At 34.9% G+C, this 20,778-nt stretch overlaps 2 protein-coding genes across 4 annotated transcripts in view; one reads left to right on the top strand and one right to left on the bottom strand.

Moving 5' to 3' along the window:
• Positions 1-20,778, bottom strand: part of Uba3 (Ubiquitin-like activating enzyme 3) — a 194,031-nt gene that overhangs the window by 38,438 nt on the left and 134,815 nt on the right. For both annotated transcript variants that reach the window (XM_090392570.1, XM_090392573.1), the window contains one exon: positions 11,260-11,350. In XM_090392570.1, the coding sequence (XP_090248696.1) occupies positions 11,260-11,350 (91 nt within the window). The remainder of the gene's footprint in view (positions 1-11,259; positions 11,351-20,778) is intronic.
• The window catches only part of LOC150106612 (uncharacterized), a 300,527-nt gene that overhangs the window by 177,457 nt on the left and 102,292 nt on the right, over positions 1-20,778 (top strand). The gene's annotated exons all lie outside the window — the stretch shown is intronic.

Below are 20,778 nucleotides of genomic sequence, written 5' to 3'. Positions count from 1 at the left end.
TTCGATATCATTTTTTCTTTATATCAATATATCTCTGGCAGACAATTTAGAATTTTCATTAAGTTCTTCCTATAGACATATTTAAATCTTTACAAGTTTATCATCACATGTTATTTAACATGGAAAAACAAAATCTATAAATCTGAAAGAATTGCCATAAGTAATAACTCCCATGCTAGTCTTCCCATTTAGCTAATTATTACCTTGACCACTTGGACAAGCAGCGTTCAAAGTAGCTTTGTTATCTCAATGGTATTTACATATGATAATATTCAGATGAGAAACTCGGTATCTTTCTCCAAAATATCAACATAATCCATTCTAGAATTGGAAAAACCTTGGAAAGAAAATCTCAAGGTGTATTATATATTTTCATGTTTGCATATGATGTGAAAATGATGGCTCACTTCCTACCAATGTAAATAAAAAACCAATTCAAAAATTATCTTCAATGAAAAATCTCCAATATCAAGAATGCCATTTCTCTGAATGGGCATAATCCTAGTATCACAAAAAATTATTAATAAATTCAGATATGCTCATTCTACCAGCACTGAGATACAAAGAATGCCAATTTTATAATTAAAGGTGCTTCTAAACATATTGTGCTTATTCAAGAGGAAAAATCAATTAATCAGCCATTTTCATACTTATTAATAAGTTATTATTATTCAGCTTCCACTAGGAGACTTTATCAAGGATTGCAATGACACTAGATGAACTAAATTAGATAAGTATTTAAATTAATATACCTCATAATAAATTTAGTTTAATCCTTTATCTAAGTGTGAGCAAACAAAGTTTGCACCTGAAAGTATCTTCAGGACTGGGGTAAGGTGGTACAACACCAGGAAACTCGTTGCAAAGGTGGAGCAAGCTAAGATCACTCCTATCTCAGTATCTCCCATAATGCAAAACATATCTCCTTGCGGATATGTATAACGTTATGCATTAATGGTAAGGCCACTACCCAGACTAGTTAGAATAAAGGTTTTCGACCTTTATTGAGGTCTCTTCAGTGGGAGTCAGGCCCAAGTGGAGATACAAGACAGAAGCATTAGCAAGGTCATCTCTACCTATAGAAGTTTAATATACCTCATGCTTTTTTTATAGTATATGTAACTACTAAGAAATGTATTTGAAGTCAGTTATGTTTTCTGAGGTGAAAACAAGAGCACCCAGAAGAGAAACAACTAGTGTGAAATTGATCAACTCAAGTGAGAGTAGGATAAAAGAGCAGTTCATCATTCTTTCAGGTATCTCCTTTCATATTTTCCTTGGTCGTCCCTGACTTCTATATCCTCCAACTGGATGGTATCGGAATATTTTTTGGGGTAGTCTTCAACTGTCCATTCTTTCGATATGGTCAATTCACTTCTTTCAGTATTCATATACTTTGTCCAATACTGAATCTATTTTTAGTTCTTTATGTATTTCTGTACTTCCTTTCTCTCAGAGAGTATATATAGTCTGCTGTTTTTCAAAGGAATTTAATTTTTCCAGTTTCTATTCTTTTTCGTTCTGCAGTTTTTATGGTCCATAATTCACTTCCGTACAGTAGAGAAGATCTTGCCAAAACATTCTTGTATGCTTTTGAACCTGGTTAGGTTTGAAAATATTATTGATCATTCCTGTTATCTTTAGAAAATTTGAAATTTTGATGTCAATGTCAGCTTCTTTCGTATATGATAAAGCACATCTAAGGCATTTGAAGCAGTTAATTTGTTCTAAAATTTTATTTTCAATCAAGATTTTACTTCTGACTGGAAATGGAAAACTTCTGACTAAAATCCATGATTTTTGTTTTGTCTACTGATATTTGCATCCCAAATTTTTCTGCACTTATGTTTAAGGCATATATTGATTTTTGGAGTTCATCTTCATTTCTTACTAGGATTAATTGGCCATCTGTAAACAGATGGGTGTTAGGTATAGTTCCATGATCCAGTTTAAATGCTGGTTTTAAATTTTCCTTCCATTTCTTTACTAATTCATTTATATAGATATTAAATAACAGTGGTGACATTGGGCATCCTTGACAGACTCCTTTGTTTACTGATTTCCATTCTGTAACTTTTTCATTGATTCTTACAGCTATCTGATTGTTCTAATACATGTTAGTTATTGCAGTAAGCAGCTGATGCACACAAACTAGGAACTTTCCATATGGTATTTTTTTTCCCCATACACTGTTTCATTAACTTCCTTTATCACCATACACTACTTAATTATTTTTAAATTCTTACTGCTTTTTATTTTTTTTTTAATCAAATTATTTGTCTTACTATGCATCTAGTGGGAAGTAAGTGATGTATTCCTCTCGGATGGTATTTTTGCTCAAAGTAACAAAGAGGCTGTATAAATGTAGATAAAATCAGCTGAATCCCTTGGTAATCTTCCCAACTCTTTATCTACTTCTGATATGATATCAACTTTGGAGATACTGCAGGGAGATAAAAAAATCAAGTCTTTTTGATAATAAATTCTTCTCTGACTGAAATAAGCTATATGGAGATAGACTGATTGTGATCTTGGAGTGGAGCAAATCCTGTTCTGTTTTTTCTTTTCACAGAGCAGTATGCTGATTTTTTTAAATTTTTTATATTTAATTTGTTTTGTTCCTTAGAGAAATGGAAACAGCTTTGTTGGTAGATTGTACTATATCACAAAAATCTATGGGATGTGAGAATGCCAGTTCAGAATGTAGAGAGAAGGTATAGCAATTAACCAGATTTTAATAGCGTTTTATCCTCAGATAAAATGCTATTCAAATTTTAATCCAGATTTGAATAATTTTGTCTTCAGACTTCTGGGAGAATAACAAGGAAACATAGCAATGCTTTCCTTTCCTTAGTATTCTCTTATCTGAAGGATAGAAGACTTACTTATGCAGAAACTCACCAACACTAGTAGATCCTCCATGCTTTTGTAAGGAGTGGTGGTAGAGCCACCACTCCTAACAGGAGGCAAAACACAAAGGGAGAGGGACAATAACATCTTCAGTGCTACAAGAAATAAAGACTTCATTACTTCACTCACAATTTTCCCTTAATGGATATGGGTGTAAGATGATGAACAAGATTTTACAAAAGAGATCAGCGAACAAGCAAGACTTCAAATGTGCAGTCATCGTTCCTTACATCTGCAGTGCTATGGACAAGATTGCTTGATTTCTTTGAAATCATGACAAAAAATTCTTTCACTCCATTATATAATTCTCCATATTCTTACACTCTTCAAAATTTCCCCATTTCAAACCATCATCTTGGGGGTTGAGGGTGGCTACATGTTTCACATGTAGCCACCCTCAACATAAGATCACTATACCGACCTGGAAAATTACAATTAATCCAGGAAAATTTAAAAAGACTGAAATGGAGTATTTTAGGTTTATCAGAGACACATTGGTGCGGAGATGGATTCATGGATTTACCGGAGGGAAGACTGTGCTTCTCAGGAAGAAAAGATAACATACACAGAGAAGGAGTTGCATTACTAATTGAAAAGAAACTTACACACTCAGTAATTGAAATAAACCCAGTGTCTCCTAGAATAATAACAGCCAAACTTCAAGCAAAAGAAAAAGGTCAAACAATTAAAATAATCCAAATATATGCACCAGACAGTAACCATTCAGAGGAAGAAATAGAAAATTTCTATGAAGAACTACAACAGGAAATATAGAACTCATGACAGTGAAGGGGGATTTTAATGCTAAAATAGGACAGTTCACATCATCATCATCAACTTCCTGCCATGTACCCTCAAGGGGTGTACAGGATATGAAAGTACTACATGAAAAAATTACATCATTACTAACTTCCTATCTACAATTTTCCTCCAAATCAGTCTGTTACTTGTCAAGACTCCAACATTATCAGTTCTTATATTTCTATCGTCTAAGGCACTTTGTACCATATCAATCCACCTATATCTTGGTCTTCCCCTTGGTCGTTTTCCTGCCAACCTGGCAGAGAACACTTGTTTTGCTAATCTTTCTTCTCCCATTCTATTTAAGTGACCATACCACCTGAGATTAGCTCTGCTAACGCATTCCTGGATGCTGACAATGTCAAGTTCTTTCCTAATATCCTCATTTTTAATATGATATTGCCATTGATGCCATCTGTTCACACCTCTAATCTTTCTCAGGACTCTCATATCTGCAGTCTCTAGTCTTTGGTCAAGTGTTTTACTTCTGACCCAGCTCTCAGATCCATAAGTTAAAACTGGTTTGAACATTGTCTTGTATATAGCTAATTTAGTGTTCCGACTAATTTCTCTCTTATTCCATATGAATTTATTCAATTGACTTCCCACCATACCAGCTTTCTGATTCTGTTTTCTATTTCTATATTTAATTTACTATCTTCACTAAAAATCGTGCCTAAATAGCTGAAATGTTTTACTTGTTCCACAGGTTCTCCATTCACAACACAGTTGACATTTTCAATGATTCTGCCTATTTTCATTGTCTTTGTCTTTTTATTGCTGACCTTCATACCATACCTATTACAACAGCTATTCAATTTAGTCAGAGAATCTTGCAGACTTGTAGCGGATTTATTTAGAAGCGGATTTATAACATCATCCGCATAAAGCAAAGAGCTGACATTAACATCTCCAATTTTGATATCAGGTTTAATACCACTTTCCTTCATAATGTGATCCACATAGATAATGAATAATAGAGGGGATAATGTACATCCTTGTCTCACACCAGATTTAACATTAAACCATCTTCCTGTACTTCCTTCAATTCTAACTGTTGACTTACAATTCAAATAAAGACTAAGTATTGCTTGATATAATGCTCCATTCACACCATATAACTGCAGCGTATTGAATAGCTTCTCTCTTGGCACCATGTCATATGCCTTTTCCAAATCGACAAAACTTAAATACAGATCTTTGTTATATTCCCATGCTTTCTCGACTATTTGTCGTAAAGTGAAGATCTGATCCTGACAGCCTCTATTTGGCCCGAATCCAGCTTGTTCTTCACCAAGATTTTCTTCCACAATTCTTCTCAACCGTTTCTCAAGTATACTTGCATAGATCTTGCCAGGAACACTCAGTAGGGAAATACCTCTGTAATTCTCACATTCAGTTTTATTTCCCTTTTTATATATGGGTACTATGAGAGCTCTACTCCAATCATCGGGAATTTGTCCCTCTGTCCAGGCTTTCTGAACTATGCAGTGCAGCCACTGTAAGACTTTTATACCACCATACTTCAGCATTTCTGGTCGAATATCATCTACTCCTGCTGCCTTTCCACATTTCAAGCCTTTGATGGCTTTTTCTACTTCAACTATGGATATGTATTCCTGACTGCATGTCTGGTCAGTGTTTTTAACCACTGTGCTGTCATCACTGCTTGTTTCATTTAGCAGTTTTTCAAAGTAATTACTCCATACTTCAAGGATATCTTTTTCTCCTGTTTTCATGTCACCTTTATCATCTCTAACTCCTTTTGCAGCACTCTTTCTTCCATTCCTAAGCTTCTTCAACAACCTCCAGAATATTTTGCCACCTTCTTGATATTTATTTTCTATATTCTTGCCAAAGTCCTCCCATGACTTTTGTTTAGCTAGTTTTACACACTGTTTAGCTTTCTTACATTTGTCTCTGTATTCTGTAAGAGTAAAAGCTGACTTATTTGCCAGGAACTTTTGATATGCTTTCTTCTTTTCCTTCAATGCCTCTTTATCTTCCTGTGTCCACCAGGGAGTTCTGATTTTTCTATCCTTGCACACAACCTCACCACATGCCTCTCTGGCTGAATCAATCAGGGTTTTCTTCAGAGTTTGCCACTGAATCTCCAAGGTTTGATTTCTGTTCTCAAACTCTTTCATTTTCTTTTCAATAATATTTCTGTATTTTAGTCTACAGTTCACATCTGAGAGCTGCTCAACTTTTATTCGCTTTAAAACTTTCTTACATGTTATTCTTTTCAATATCAAATTCAATTTTATCCTGCTCAAGACTAAATAGTGATCACTTCCAATTTCAAATCCTCTGTACACTCTGGTGTCCTGCACCAGGGAAAAACATCACTATCAACAATAACATAGTCAATGAGACTTTTCTTATTCCTTGCCTCTTCTCTCCATGTGAATTTGTGCACATTTTTATGTTGGAACATGGTGTTAGTAATAACCAGTCCATGTCCTGAGCAGAAATCCAACAGATATTTGCCATTATTATTAGCTTTGCTCTTTTCTCCAAATTTTCCCAAAATATTTTTGTATGTCTCACAATCATTTCCTACTCTGCTATTTAGTTCCCCAACAAGGACCAACTTTTCCTTTTTCATTGTGTCAGTTGCTTTTTCTAAAGCGTCAAAAAATTCCTCCACTTCTACCTTAGTAGAACCTTCTGTGGGGCCATAGGCACAAATAAGTCTCATTGTCCAGTTCCCCATTCTCATATTTGCCCACATTACTCTACTTGAGACTGACTGCCATTCAAGAAGATTAGCCTCGTATTTTGTGTTGAATACTATGGCTACTCCTTCTTTTCCTTGATAGGACAGTTCACAGCAGACAAAAAAGATGTGATGGGGAAATTTGGATACGGATAGCTTAACGACAGAGGAGAACAATTACTCCACTTCTGTAAAGCAAACGATCTAATGGTTACAAACACATTGTTCTATCAACGCCCTAATAATAAATATACATGGACATCCCCAGATGGTAATATAAAGAACTGCATAGACTATATCATCATAAACAAACAATGGAAAAGATCAGTAAATAATGTACGAACATTAAGAAGTTTTGATTTTGACACTGACCACGAAATATTAACTGCCAAAGTGAAGATAAAATTCAACAGGGAAAATAATATCAGAAAAGAAGAAAACATCAACCTATCAAAACTAAAAGAGAGCTCAAGCAGAAGTCGATTTTTAGAACAGATGTGCTTGAAATTAAAACCCTCCATCTTACAGAACAGAGGAAAATTCTGGGAAGAAGGAAAAGAAACAGTGTTATCAATTGCAAAAGACACTCTAGGTTCCAAATCCAAAATAAACAAACAGTGGATAACCCAAGAAATCATAGCTACCAAAGAAGAGAAAAGAGAGGCCAAGATACTTGTAAACCAACAAAACAATGAAGAGAATAGAGAAAAATACAGAGCACTAAAAAATAAAGTTGATAACCTATGCAAAAAAGCCAAAGAAAAATGGTTAGAAGAAAAAGCTAAGAAATGCCAAGAAGCATACCAACAAAACAACCTAAAAGTCTTCCATGATACTGTAAGAGAAATTACAAAGGAATTCTCAGCAAAAGCAGTAACAATGATGAACAACAAGATGACTGAAACTGGGAATATTGAATATATAAGAAAAATCTGGTCAAACCATTTTAAGACTATCTTCCACCAAGGAAACAAAACTACAATGCCAACAATAGAGGAAAATAATGATCACCCAAAAATTTTACAAGAAGAAGTTAGATACACAATAAACAGATGAAAAACAATAAAGCACCAGGCATTGATACTATCCCTACTGAACTGTGGTCATATGGAGGCAGCATATCAATAGAATATTTAACAAACCTATTCAATAAAATACTACAAACAGGAGAGATCCCAGATGACTGGAGAACTGGAAAGATCATCCCAATATACAAGAAAGGAGACAAAAGAGACTGCAGAAATTACAGACCAATCAATTTACTCCCTCACACCTATAAAATATTCATGAGAATTATACAAAATAGATTAAAAAACACCTACGAAGAAATGATAGGCATAGAACAAGCTGGTTTCCGAGGAAACTATTCAACAATAGACCAAATTTTCACATTGCACCAACTAGCAGAACTCAGCTGGGAAGACCATAAAGAACTATATTGTTGTTTTGTGGACTTTAAACAAGCTTTCGATAACATCAACAGAGAAATCCTTCTCAAAATTCTACTAGAAAAAGCAATAGACAAATATATAATACAGTTTCTGATAAAATATTACTCTAAGACAAATGCAATAATTAAAAAGGACACACTCACAACAGAATCTATAGAGATCCAAAAAGGAGTAATGCAAGGATGCCCATTATCCCCATGCCTATTCAACATATATCTATAAGAAGTTGTAAAGAAAGCAATAGACAATGAGCCTGGAATCAATGTCAACGGTTTAAACATAAATAATATCAAATATGCAGATGATCTCGTCCTTCTTGCAAGAACCCCAAATGAACTACAAAAGTTGATCAACAAGCTAAATGAAACTTGTAAAACATATGACATGACAATAAATATACAAAAGACAAAAGTGATGAAAATAGGGAGGAACAGAACTACCATCTCAGCCACCCTAAACGGAGAACAATTAGAACAAGTAGACAACTTCATATACCTTGGATCAAAACTAACAGAAACAATAGATGAACTCAAAACAATCAAACACAGAATAGCGATAGGATGGACCACCATGGGAAAATTACAGAAAATCTGGAAAACAAACAAGATATCTAAACAAGTCAAAATCAAACTATATGAAGCAATAATTATACCAACAGTCATCTATGGAGCAGAAGCGTAGACAGTTAAAAAAAGAGAGGAGAAAAAACTGCTGGCATTTGAAATGAAATGCTTAAGAAAAATAAATAGAACAAGTTGGATAGAAAAGAAAACAAACATCACAGTCAGACAAGAACTATTGTATAAAAAGACAATAATAGAAAAAATTAGAAAACAACAACTGAGATGGTTTGGACACACTGTACGCATGGATGCAGACAGACTTCCTAACGTCCTAATCAATACTTTTCCAATGAAAAAAGAAGCCTGGAAGACCAAGAATTACCTGGCTGAAATTAATAAAGAACATCTCGGGATGCAGAACATATAAGGAACTTTTTCGAACAGCAAGGAATAGAGAAGACTGGAAGATCCTGCTCAAGAGAAGACTCAACCTGTCTTAGACGGAAGAGAAGAAGAAGAACCATCATCTTGCTGGGGTGGGGGGGGAGGTATCAAAATTGACTGTGTGGAATTTTCTATGTTGGTCAAACAGGACATTCCAAAGAGATATGAATATCGCAGCATTTTAAACACGTCAAAAAGAAATAAATCTGATTCAGCTTTTTCTTTTTTCACAACTAATACAGTCCATCTAGTACTTTGGCAAAAAAAAAAAAAAAAAAAAAACCTTACATCCAACATACCAGTTTTGTCAGGAAATTCAAAGTGGCTTCTGAAATGCTGCCCCCCCCCCATATTCACTGCAATACAAATCAAAGTGTTATTCTGCATCAAGTTTGGACTTTCTGCATAAAAAAATCTCATATTTACAGGTGTTAGCTATGACAAACATTATGTTATAGAATGCAACAGTACCAATTAGCAAATTTATTTTAATTTTCATCCATTGTATTCTTTCATTGTTTAGTGTGGTATTATTTATATCTAGCTAGCTTTTTAACTCTTTTGTAATAAAGAATGCTTCTGATGAAGTATACGTGCTAGCATATGAAACTATTCTAGTTTTTTAGTTTAATAAAGTAACTTATGTTACTTCACATCACAGTCATTATACCAGAAATTTAATGAGCATCTTCACAAACCACTGAAATCTAAAATTTCAGGTCAAAAATATATTATCTAGTAACAAAGGAAGGGGGGGGGATAAAATAAAATATATATACATACACACTTATCACAAGTGTCTAGAATTAACACTTGTAGAGAAAGTGGTATAAAAGAAATATTTCTTTTCTCCACAAGGAATCCCTAATATAATTTTCAGAGTATGGTACAATTGAATAAATCCATTATTTTACTCTTTTATGACGAGTCAAATTTCTCTCTTCCATGGCTATCTTTAGTCTTGGAAAAGTATGTTTTTTTTTATAGTGAGCTAAATACAGGTAATCCTCATATAACACAGTATTATACAACGCGGTCTACAAATTGTAGTAACCCTTTATCTTTTCATATATTTTCCACCTTGCAACTTAAAAATCAAATTTTATCTTTGTTAAATTTGCATCTGTTTGTATCACGCATGTAGATAGTTATAATTAGTGAATTTATATTAGGGGGACAAAATAACCTTTTGCATGCATGTACGTCAATTGTTTACCGTATAAGAGTGTTTATTGTTGAAAATTGTGTTCGTTTTCTACCATAAAAGCGCATTAAAAATCATAAGTGTGTTAATCTGAAGCTGAGCACTTTATTTTCTGGTGAGTTACATACAATATGTAATGCTTTTTTTATGTAAAAAATTTATTTTTGTAGTAATGGCCACTTAGAGGGCTTTGTGATATGGTTGAAAACAAAATTAGTGAATTAATTGATGGGGAAACAGATTTGAATGGAGAGGAACTGGTACAATTAACAGATGACGTCAAACCAAATGGCAGGGAAAGTTCTGCCGAAGATTCTGATTGTGATGAATCCGTTAAAGAATTCAGTTTAAAGAAATTAGCAGAAGGATTGGACTTGGCAAGAAAGTTAGGAAGTTATTTTAAAGATAATGATCCCTCAGTCAATAATAAACAAGATCTTATTACTGGCTTCTTGATAACTAAACCAGCCAAAGTATGCAGTGAGAATTATACAAATGATGCCCAAGAGATTTCAAGTGATGACGATGTCCCGCCACTCGTAAATAAAGAACATCTACAAAATGTTAGTCTAAAGACAGTGATGACGAAATATGTACTTTATTTTATTTTGCCTAAAACATTTATGCATTATATGCAATGAAGTTTACGTACAATTTGTAATTTTTATAATTTTATATTATGAACAGTATTTGTTTCATAGTTTATGTTTTCTTAACTTACATGAATTACCTGAATTAAATAAAAATATTTTTTGTTGGATATGTCATTGTTGTTTATATAATTAAAAAAAAAAAAGATTTTGGAATATAACCCTACTTTTTCTATGTGATTTGAGTCTCGCATAACGCGATTTATATAAAGCGGCATTTCTATGGAACCTAACATCTGCATTATATGAGGGTTACCTGTATATTTCTTCAATATGTTTCTAGTACAAAAAACACATGGCAGGTTGGCTGATTGTTCAGATTACAGCAAAGCAACTAAGTATAAGAAGTGAATGTATCAAGAGAAGAAGTTAATTTCCTAATTAAGAAATGCAAACAGGATTCATCATCCCATTTTCTAGTTTCCATAGTGATAACATCCATATAACACTATTAAAAAATCAACTTAATCATAATGTACATATAAAAAATCAGCATTAAACAGAGTCAAGATAATACCTTGTTGCAAGTTTGAACACTTCGGTGGCACAAGCAGCAGCTATCACAGCATTTGTAGAAGCCACAGCTGGAATGATATGCTTTATCACACCTAAAAATAAATTTATTTATTTTCTTTCATCCTACGTCTCTTCAATGTATGATGATTACATGAAGTTTTTAATACTCTCTAAAGATTGTAAAAACAATAATCCTAATATCCAATTTTTGCCTTTATGTGGTGCAGCATGACACATTAATATCTACTAGATACTGAACAAGATAATGAATGGAAGGAGAAATCTAAAAAATGGGATGATGTGCACAAATCTTGATTTATTAATTATACCATTCATACTTTCAGCTAAATCACAATAATACAGACCAAACATTAAAAATTCATATCTGCTTTTTAAATATACTAAAAGCCAGTCTTTAGAGTACAACTAAATGTTACAATATACAAGCAAATATAAATTGCAATGGACAAAAAAGAGATCTAAAGCACTAATTTGGCACCCTCTAATATTGTATAAATATATATATATATATATATATATATATATATATATTTAATATATACACAGCTGTTGGGATGGAGATGAGGAGATAGTTAAGAGTAAAAGCTAGATAAATGGGAGCAATCTCTAAATAACGTTTAAGGAATGCAGAGAAGGAATGTAACCATTAACTAACAAGGGATTCTGACCTAATATCCAATTTTTGCCTTCATGTGGTATGGTATGACACATTAGTATCCACTGGATACTGAACAAATGAGAATGGGCTCACAATGTAGTACTTGGCCAACCAAACTATATCTCAGCAATGGCTCAAACTGGAAGTAAACATGATGAAATTTCATTAAAGATGCCAAGAAATTATATTCTTGTTTAATCCTTTATCCAAATGTAAGCAAAGTTTGTGCATGATGTATCTTCACGCCCAGGCTGCTTGCATACAAAAAGCTAATGACTTTACATCAATTGCCTTAGTATATACTTGTGTAGAGGCTTAAGTGCTGTGAGGACATTATGTTGGAGGTTTAATGGATTTTTTACAACACTCAAAAAGAATTAAAATAGAATTTAATACTTCCTATATTTCGTCCTAGAGAAGCCACTGAGATGTACATACTGCTTGATATCCAGAAGTTCTTGCTGTATTTGTTGCAATTTAGAGCATATAATGCAAATATAATGTAATAGTTTCAACAATTCCAATCTTCTGAGAAGGATGGTGAGCAGACTACTGCTGTGTTGAATATAGCATCCAGTATTTTTTTCCGAAGTGCCTCGGATGTAGGGTATGGTGATGGCATTTTTAAAATCTTGTTGACGAGAGGGACAGGGAATGGGGAAGGAATTGATTATTTTTTTGATACTGTGTTCGCTGTAGCCATTGGAGAGGAAAGTTCTGTGTATGTGGTTAAGCTCAGTAGTGAGGGCGGTTCCACTGGAACAAAGATTGTGGGTTCTCTTGGTAAGGGTTTTAATGATGCCATATTGTTGTGAGGGGTGGTGGTGGGAGAGTTTGTGAATGTATCTGCCTGTGTGTGTGGGTTTTCTGTATATAGTGAAGGCAAGTGTATCATTAGGCAGGCATGTGACTAAGGTGTCTAGGAAGGGTAAACAATTGTTCTTTTCCTTTTCCATAGTAAACTGGATTCTTGGATGTAGGCTATTGAGATGACCGAGGAAGGAGTCTAACGTGTCTGGGCCATGAGGCCAAATAGAGAACACTGGTTTTTCAAAATCTTCCATATATAGAAATTGGCAGGGGGGGGTGAGAGGGGAGAACCCATGACGGTTCTCTCTATCTGCTTGTAGATTTTCTTATTCCAAGAGAAATACCCAGAGTTGATGGCAAAGGAAAAGAGATCTAAGATGTCAGAGAGGAAAACGTTTTCTAAGAGAGATAAAGTGTCAGTTAAGGAAATATTGGTAAACAAAGAGGAGATATCAAAGCTTACTAATATGTCTGTATTATTCAAGGTTAAATTTTCTGTGAGGGCTTTAAAGTGGGTCGAGTTTTTTATATAGGAAGCTGAATTTCCAGTGAGGGGGGACAGAGAGTTGGCCAGCTGTTTAGACAGTCTGTAACAAGGTGCATTGGTGGCATCTACTATAGGTCTGAGTGGGGAATTGGGTTTGTTCGGGGGGGGGGGGAGCGGAAAGGTTTAAGTTTTTTCGTGACGACACGTTAGACTCCTTCCTCGGTCATCTCAATAGCCTACATCCAAGAATCCAGTTTACTATGGAAAAGGAAAAGAACAATTGTTTACCCTTCCTAGACACCTTAGTCACGCGCCTGCCTAATGATACACTTGCCTTCACTGTATACAGTAAACCCACACACACAGGCAGATACATTCACAAACTCTCCCACCACCACCCCTCACAACAATATGGCATCATTAAAACCCTTACCAAGAGAGCCCACAATCTTTGTTCCAGTGGAACCGCCCTCACTACTGAGCTTAACCACATACACAGAACTTTCCTCTCCAATGGCTACAGCGAACACAGTATCAAAAAGATAATCAATTCCTTTCCCATTCCCTGTCCCTCTCGTCAACAAGATTTTAAAAATGCCATCACCATACCCTACATCCGAGGCACTTCGGAAAAAATAGCCAAGATACTAAAAAAGTATAACCTACACACAGCATATAAGCCCTACTGCAAACTTGCTACCCTTATCCGTTCTACGAAAGATCAGCTCCCTCCTCTCTCTCTCTACCTGGAGTTTACAAAGTACCCTGTTCCTGTAAGCTTGCATACTTTGGACAGACAGGTAGATCAGCATCCATCTGCCTGGAGGAACACAAGTTGTACATCGTTAAACACAACTATGGCCATTCAGGCTTGGCTGACCATGTTTTGGACACCACCCACAGAGTATCATGGAAGAAAACCACCATGCTCCACCACAGCAAATTCAAGAAAGAGAGACTTTTCTTAGAAGCAGCAGCAGCTCTCAGAAACCAACCAAATCTTAACAAATACGGTTGCATTAAGCTTCTGAAGATTTGGGAAACGCTCATCACCAGAGGTCCCACCTTACATTCCAAGCCACCTACTACCGCCCTTAGAGGGCGCTCCACCTAGATAGGACTTTAGTGTCACCCACGTGATTGGGCTTAGTATTGTAAGTTTTTGTGTGCATGTTACATTAATTGTTTTTGTAATCCCCATAGATGTCCTAGTGACTAGGACGAAATATAGGAAGTATTAAATTCTATTTTAATTCTTTTTGAGTGTTGTAAAAAAGCCTTAGTATATAGTCTGCTTTATTCCTTAAAGGTTATATGAAGATTTGCTCCCATATATACTAATAACCTCTATACACAAGTAGCTAGCCTAGTTGTGAAGATATTTCCTGTGCAAATTCTGTTTGCTTCACTTGGATAAAGGATTAAACAAGAATATAATTTCTTGGCATCTTTAATTTAATTTATAAACCAAAGTGAAAAAAAAATTTCTACAATGATGAAATTTCATGCCTCATGAATTAATACAATAACACAAGGAAAAGAGTGAATAATATATTTCAACCTGAAAATTACAGGTCATCATCAGTGGCATCAGACAATTGAATACAAAGTAGACAACATGAAAAAAAAATGGATTATTTAAAACATAACTGCCAGTGTTCTGTGTGTTATACACACAGAACACTGGTAGGAATAACCAAGGAAACATGGTATTATTATAAACCCAATCTATCATACCTCTCCTTGAACTCACTAACTCATAACTTCTCGACATTAAACTACCACCCATTATCTTTTACACATACTGACAGCCTATTTAAATCGTCCTGCAACTCTACGTAATTTTCTATCATCAGCAAACAACTGAATATTTCCTTTCAGGTTATTTCCTATATCATTTATATACAAATTAAACAGCAATGGTACAAGCACTGAACCTTGTGGGACCCCACTAGTTACCTGTCTTCACCTCGATTCTGTCCCTCCATATACCACTTTTTGATCTCTGTCAAGAAACCACCCTCTTATCCACTTAACCAGTGTCATATCCATCCTCGTTTGTTATAATTTACATAACAGAGTTCCATGTGGTATTCTATTAAATGCCTTTGCAAAATCATGATATTATTATGTTTAAAAAAATTAATGATGTGTGATTAGAATAACTCTCTTGCATATCTTTGATAGTGTGAGGAAATCATTCTAAATTAAGTTTGGACAGAGGAGCAAATGCATTTCAAACCATAGAATATGCTATGTTGTGCAAGATCAGATTTTTCAGATTTCCTATTACCGATGTAAGGTTGGTGTTCTTGCATTCTTTTTTCTACTGAATGTCCGGTTTGTCTGAAGTAAGAAACGTGACAAGCACACAAAACATATTAGACATTAAAAAGAGTGAGGGGGGTCATTAATCTTTAGAAGATGGGAAATGTGATGATAGTTTATTCAAAGGAATAAATGCATCCACTAGATTATACTTTTTAAGGATTCTAGAGATTCGTTCCAAAATGCCAGGAATGTATGGAATAAGAATTCTTTGCACTCTTTCATTGTTGTTTGAGCTCAGATTGTAGGAATCAAAAATATGTTCTATGGCTCACTGTGAGAAGCCACTGAGATGTACATACTGCTTGATATCCAGAAGTTCTTGCTGTATTTGTTGCAATTTAGAGCATATAATGCAAATATAATGTAATAGAGTTTTAACAATTCCAATCTTCTGAGAAGGATGGTGAGCAGACTACTGCTGTGTTGAATATAGCACCCAGTAAAGGTAGGTTTTCGATAAACAAAATTAGTTCACCTGAGGAGTAGTTAGATGGCTAGAAAAGCAAGTTTGCTTTCTTTTTCTATTTCCATTGTGGTAATTCATGGATGTAGACTGTTTATGCTTGCTAGAAAGACAGGTGATGCATCTTCACTGTGTGGCCAGATCACCAACTAAAGTAATGAACCTAGAACAAAGGCTGAGGGCATATAGATGAGAAAAGGATTACTTCTAGATGTTCCAGGTAAAAGTTGCCAAGAGCAGGAGTGAGAATGGACTACCTATAGCAGTCTCTTCAACTTGTCTGTAAACTCTGTTCTAACAAGGAAAATAATTTGAGTGAATGACAAAGGCACATAATTTGACTATATCTAGTTTAAAGGCTAGTGAGAGAGTAGATGAAGAGAATCTGTAATTTGTGAAACCTTATGGAATAGGTATTGCTGAGACAACCATTACTGATCCTTCATGGGGAAGAAGTAATTAAGAAGACCAGTAAACTCGATAAATTATCAGTGTTACAAGGTAAGCAAGGATTTCTTTTCTTAAAAAATGCCATAATCTCAAGATTATTCCTAACTTTGCAAACTTGAAGGAAACCATCATATCTAGCTAAAGACAAGTCTATCGCTTGTTCACAAGCAATTTCAAACTGCAAAGCATGATCTTGCTACTAAAATACATCACACTGCTGATCTTCAAGATAATATTACCTGAACTGTAGATTCTCAACTATCGCATTTAGTGTTAACAGTTGCAAAGTGCTCTCTTCACTGTTCATTTAATAAACACATGATGTTTAGATAAATTTAATGTTCCTGTTGCTAATCAGTCCACTACCTACTGGATAACTGGGTAGTAAACATCTCAGGATGTCCTTTAAATGAAAGTGAAATTCTTATTCTATCAAAAGGACATGAATTTACTATAGTCCCCTAAGAAGATACCTTACTTAGATAGATTTCTTATAAATACTGAATGGAACATATCTACTTTCTCCATTGAGGATGGCAATAAACCTCATCTGGAAGTCTCTTCTGTGCTATTGAAAACCAAACCTTCTTCTTTAAACATTTCTTTTGCTGAAATTAAAATTTTACGATTTTTAAGATGCAACAGTCATCTCATTATTACAGGGAAAACTACTGTTGTGGACTCTGCAGAATATAAACGGAAAATATCTCTCTTACCACATGATAGATCTACTTCCTGGGAACTTGACCACAATCATCCCACCAATAGTCAACTCAGAAAATTAAACTCACTATTAGATGAAGTCATAAGTCATAATAAAACTTATTTTGCTAGAACCCAAAGATCCACAGAGAAGGCATTCCTCTTCGTACTATTGTGGATGGTGTAGATTCTCCTGCATAAAGCATAGCTAAGTTTTCAGCATGTTTATTAAAGGCCCATTGGTAACTCCCGTTCTTTCATAAAAATTTCTGCTGATTTTGTGGACAAAGTGAAAAATCTTTCCCTTCAACCCAATGACTTAATGGTTAGTTAATCTTTTATACTGAATTCCTATTCATTAACACCCTTCTGGAAGATTCCCTTCATCAGACCTCAGAAGCCTTTTTGCCAATATAGTCAAATTATTGGACTTTATTTTTTGCTCAGGTTATTTTCTTTATCAGAACAAAATCTATAGACAAGTTGAAAAGGGAGTCTGCTCTCTCACAATTTCAACAACTTTTATCTGGAACATCCATAAGAAATCCTTTTCTCCTCTAAACATCCTAAAGTCTTCATTATAGGTACATTACATTTTTTTAAATTTTTTTAATATTTATCCTGCACTCGAGAGGTACAAGAACCTATAGCACATCAGTGCCATGTGAGTGAGGTGTAGATAAAGGCTGAGAAAGAAGATACCCATTGACATTCTTCTTAAAGAGATGGAGGTTGAAATTATTGGGAAACACATCATAAGGAAAGCTGTTCCAGAAGACAGAGGTAGATAGAATAAATAAGGAAGAGGAAAGGAGTTTTAATGAGTTTGCAGTTGTACTGTAAAGGGATGTTGGACAGCAGCTCTTGTTTTAACAGGTCTAATTGCAAGTGTAGGAATGATGTTTGCCAATTCGCTGACCATGGAAGTACCTTAGAAGAAACAAAGACATAGATGATATCTTTGCAATTCAGTCCCACAATGAATATCCACCCTGCCTTTCTAACAAACATAAATAATCCACAGCCACAAATTAATTTCACAACAGAAACAGAAAAAGAAAGCAAATTAGATGTCTTAAACTGGATGCTATATTCAACAGCAATTTGCTTGCTATCCTTCTCAGAAAACTGGAATTATTAAAACTATTACAACATACATTATATGCTCTAAATTGCAATGTTACAGCAAGAACTTCTGGACATCAAATGGTACATGCATCTCAATGACTTCTCACATCGGACCATAAAACATATTTTCGATTGCTATAATCCAAGCTCGAACAACAGTGAAATGGTACAAAGAGTTCCTATTCCATACATTTCTGGCATCTCAGAACCAATCTCTGGAATATTTAAAAAGTATAATATAGTGGCTACATTTATTCCTTTCAACAACCTATCATCATGGTTCTCATCTTCTAAAGATGAGAACTTCTTGAAGACGGCAAATAGAATGTTGTCATCAGCAAAACTGTTGATAGGATTTTAGGTAAGTGATATGACGACATATATGTATGGAAGGAAGAGAGTAAACCATCCATTTATAACATGCAGTGAGCAGAGAGAAAAATGACAGCCCAATTGCAAGTTAAAAGAAAGATTAGAAAGCACTTTGCTAAGTAGATCTCTATGCCAGAGATGTCCTGGGAATGAAATGAGCAACTGCACATTTTCTCCAAACCCTTCCACAGTTTTTATCCTAGGCGATGATAATGATCAGATTGCTGCAGATCAAGATTAAAGGAATCATATTGGTAGTCAGTGATTACAGGTAGTCGATGGTAGGCTTCAAGATGACAAAGAAATGGCTGTTGAATTTTCTATTTGAGAGTTGAATAACTCGGAGCTTTACTACTATGGTTACAGAAGTTAAATGGTAAGAGCAGTACAAGCTATGGATTGTGTTATTCAAGTTGGTCACAATGACCAAATTTAATAACATCTCCCACTAATGTGACAGATTCCAATAGCTTGTCATGTCCAAGGAACTTTGTTCCTTGGGTATGACAAGGAATTATATTCTTGGTTAATTGTACAATGAAACTGTGGAGAATTCATGACTAAACAAACACACTTAATAACCACAGTAATACGTTTTAATAAGTAAATATTTCATCCCAAGTATCTTAGGACATCGTCAGTACAGTTAATTCAAACAATACTAGGAATAACATGCAATTAGGGCACATGATTACAATAGAATCCCAATATGAGTGCAGTAGCGTTTTTCTGTTAAGAAGGGATATATGTAGCATGACAAAGCAGGTGATTATGACAAGCTTGAGGCATCAGCTTTCAACAATGTCATAGCATAATAATCTAGAGCAGAGAGATGTTGGCAATGCATGAGAAGTGGTCAAGGGATGTTTGAAGAAAGCAGTATCAGAATGTATACACAGGATAAAGCAGGATTAAGATGAACAAATATCATTATTAAGCAGAAGTTGCAGAAAAGGTTGTGGAATGAGTATAAAGAAAAAAAAATGTGATCAGTATGCCTATGAACAGTACAAAGCATAAGCAAGAAGGGTGATCTGTATGGTAAGGAAGGCCAAAGCTAATTATGAGAGAAAGCTAGCTGATGAGGCCAAAAGAAATCCTGAAGAGTTCTTTTTCTATGTAGCAAGTAAAAGGAAGAATGAATGTATAAGGATAACTTTAAAAAGTGCTGGTGGTAAGGAGGTTACAGAAGCAAACCAAATAGTTGAGTACTGGGCAATAATCTTGCAAGGGTGTATCATTCAGGTGGTGATAATGCGCTGCCAGATGTCACAGTGACTGATGGAAGAATAGAAGTTGCTGAATTGGTGGCACTTAGCATAATGCAGAACATCAATGTAAAGCCATGGGATTACATGGCATATCATCCCATACAGGCCCTAATTCCCTTACACAAACTCCTATCCCTCTCTAAGCTGTTTAATATAAGCCTCTGTTCTGGGAAGGTATCAATGGAGTGAAAGGAGGGCAAAGTGTACATGAGACTCCAAGATAAACGAAATAGCAAATTATACGCCAATCAGCATATCATAAGTGGTGTTTAAGGCACTAAGAGTAGAATTCAAGACTGAGTGGGATATATTTTATTAAGGAACAACATGGTTTTGTTGAAGGTAGGTCTTGCCTTAGTAATTTGCTTACTTTTAATAATAAAGTGACAGATGAGTTGGATACATGAAATGGTTACTCAATGATACTGCTCAACTTTGCAAAGGCATTTGACAGGATTCCACATGGAATTCTGTCGCATAAATTGGAACAGATTGAGACAGATATGATGCTTGTGATTTGGATTAGTGGACAGCTGATGGACAGATATCAAAGTGGTTTACAGAAGAATTGAGTCCAGAAGAAGGCAAGTGACTAGTGGGTGTACTGCTGGATTCAGTACTTGGTCCTTTGCTGTTTAATTTGTACATCCACAACATAGAAAATGATCTGAGGGGAAATATTCAACTGTTTATATTTTTTACAGGTTATGTTCAATAAGATGGCAGTTGTTCATTGCAGGTGGTTGGTTGGTTGCTCCTAGAATCATTCAATTCTGATGAAATATTCAAACTGATATTTGTACATTGGTTGTTAATCTTCCCTATGT

The sequence above is a fragment of the Typopeltis vanoorti genome, chromosome 5 (genome assembly GCF_054136105.1).
Source record: "Typopeltis vanoorti isolate ZY-2024b chromosome 5, IOZ_Tvanoo_1.0, whole genome shotgun sequence".
Taxonomy (NCBI): Eukaryota; Metazoa; Arthropoda; class Arachnida; order Uropygi; family Thelyphonidae; genus Typopeltis; species Typopeltis vanoorti.
Note: the sequence above shows the minus strand (reverse complement) of the source record. Positions and strands in the feature narration are given on the sequence as shown.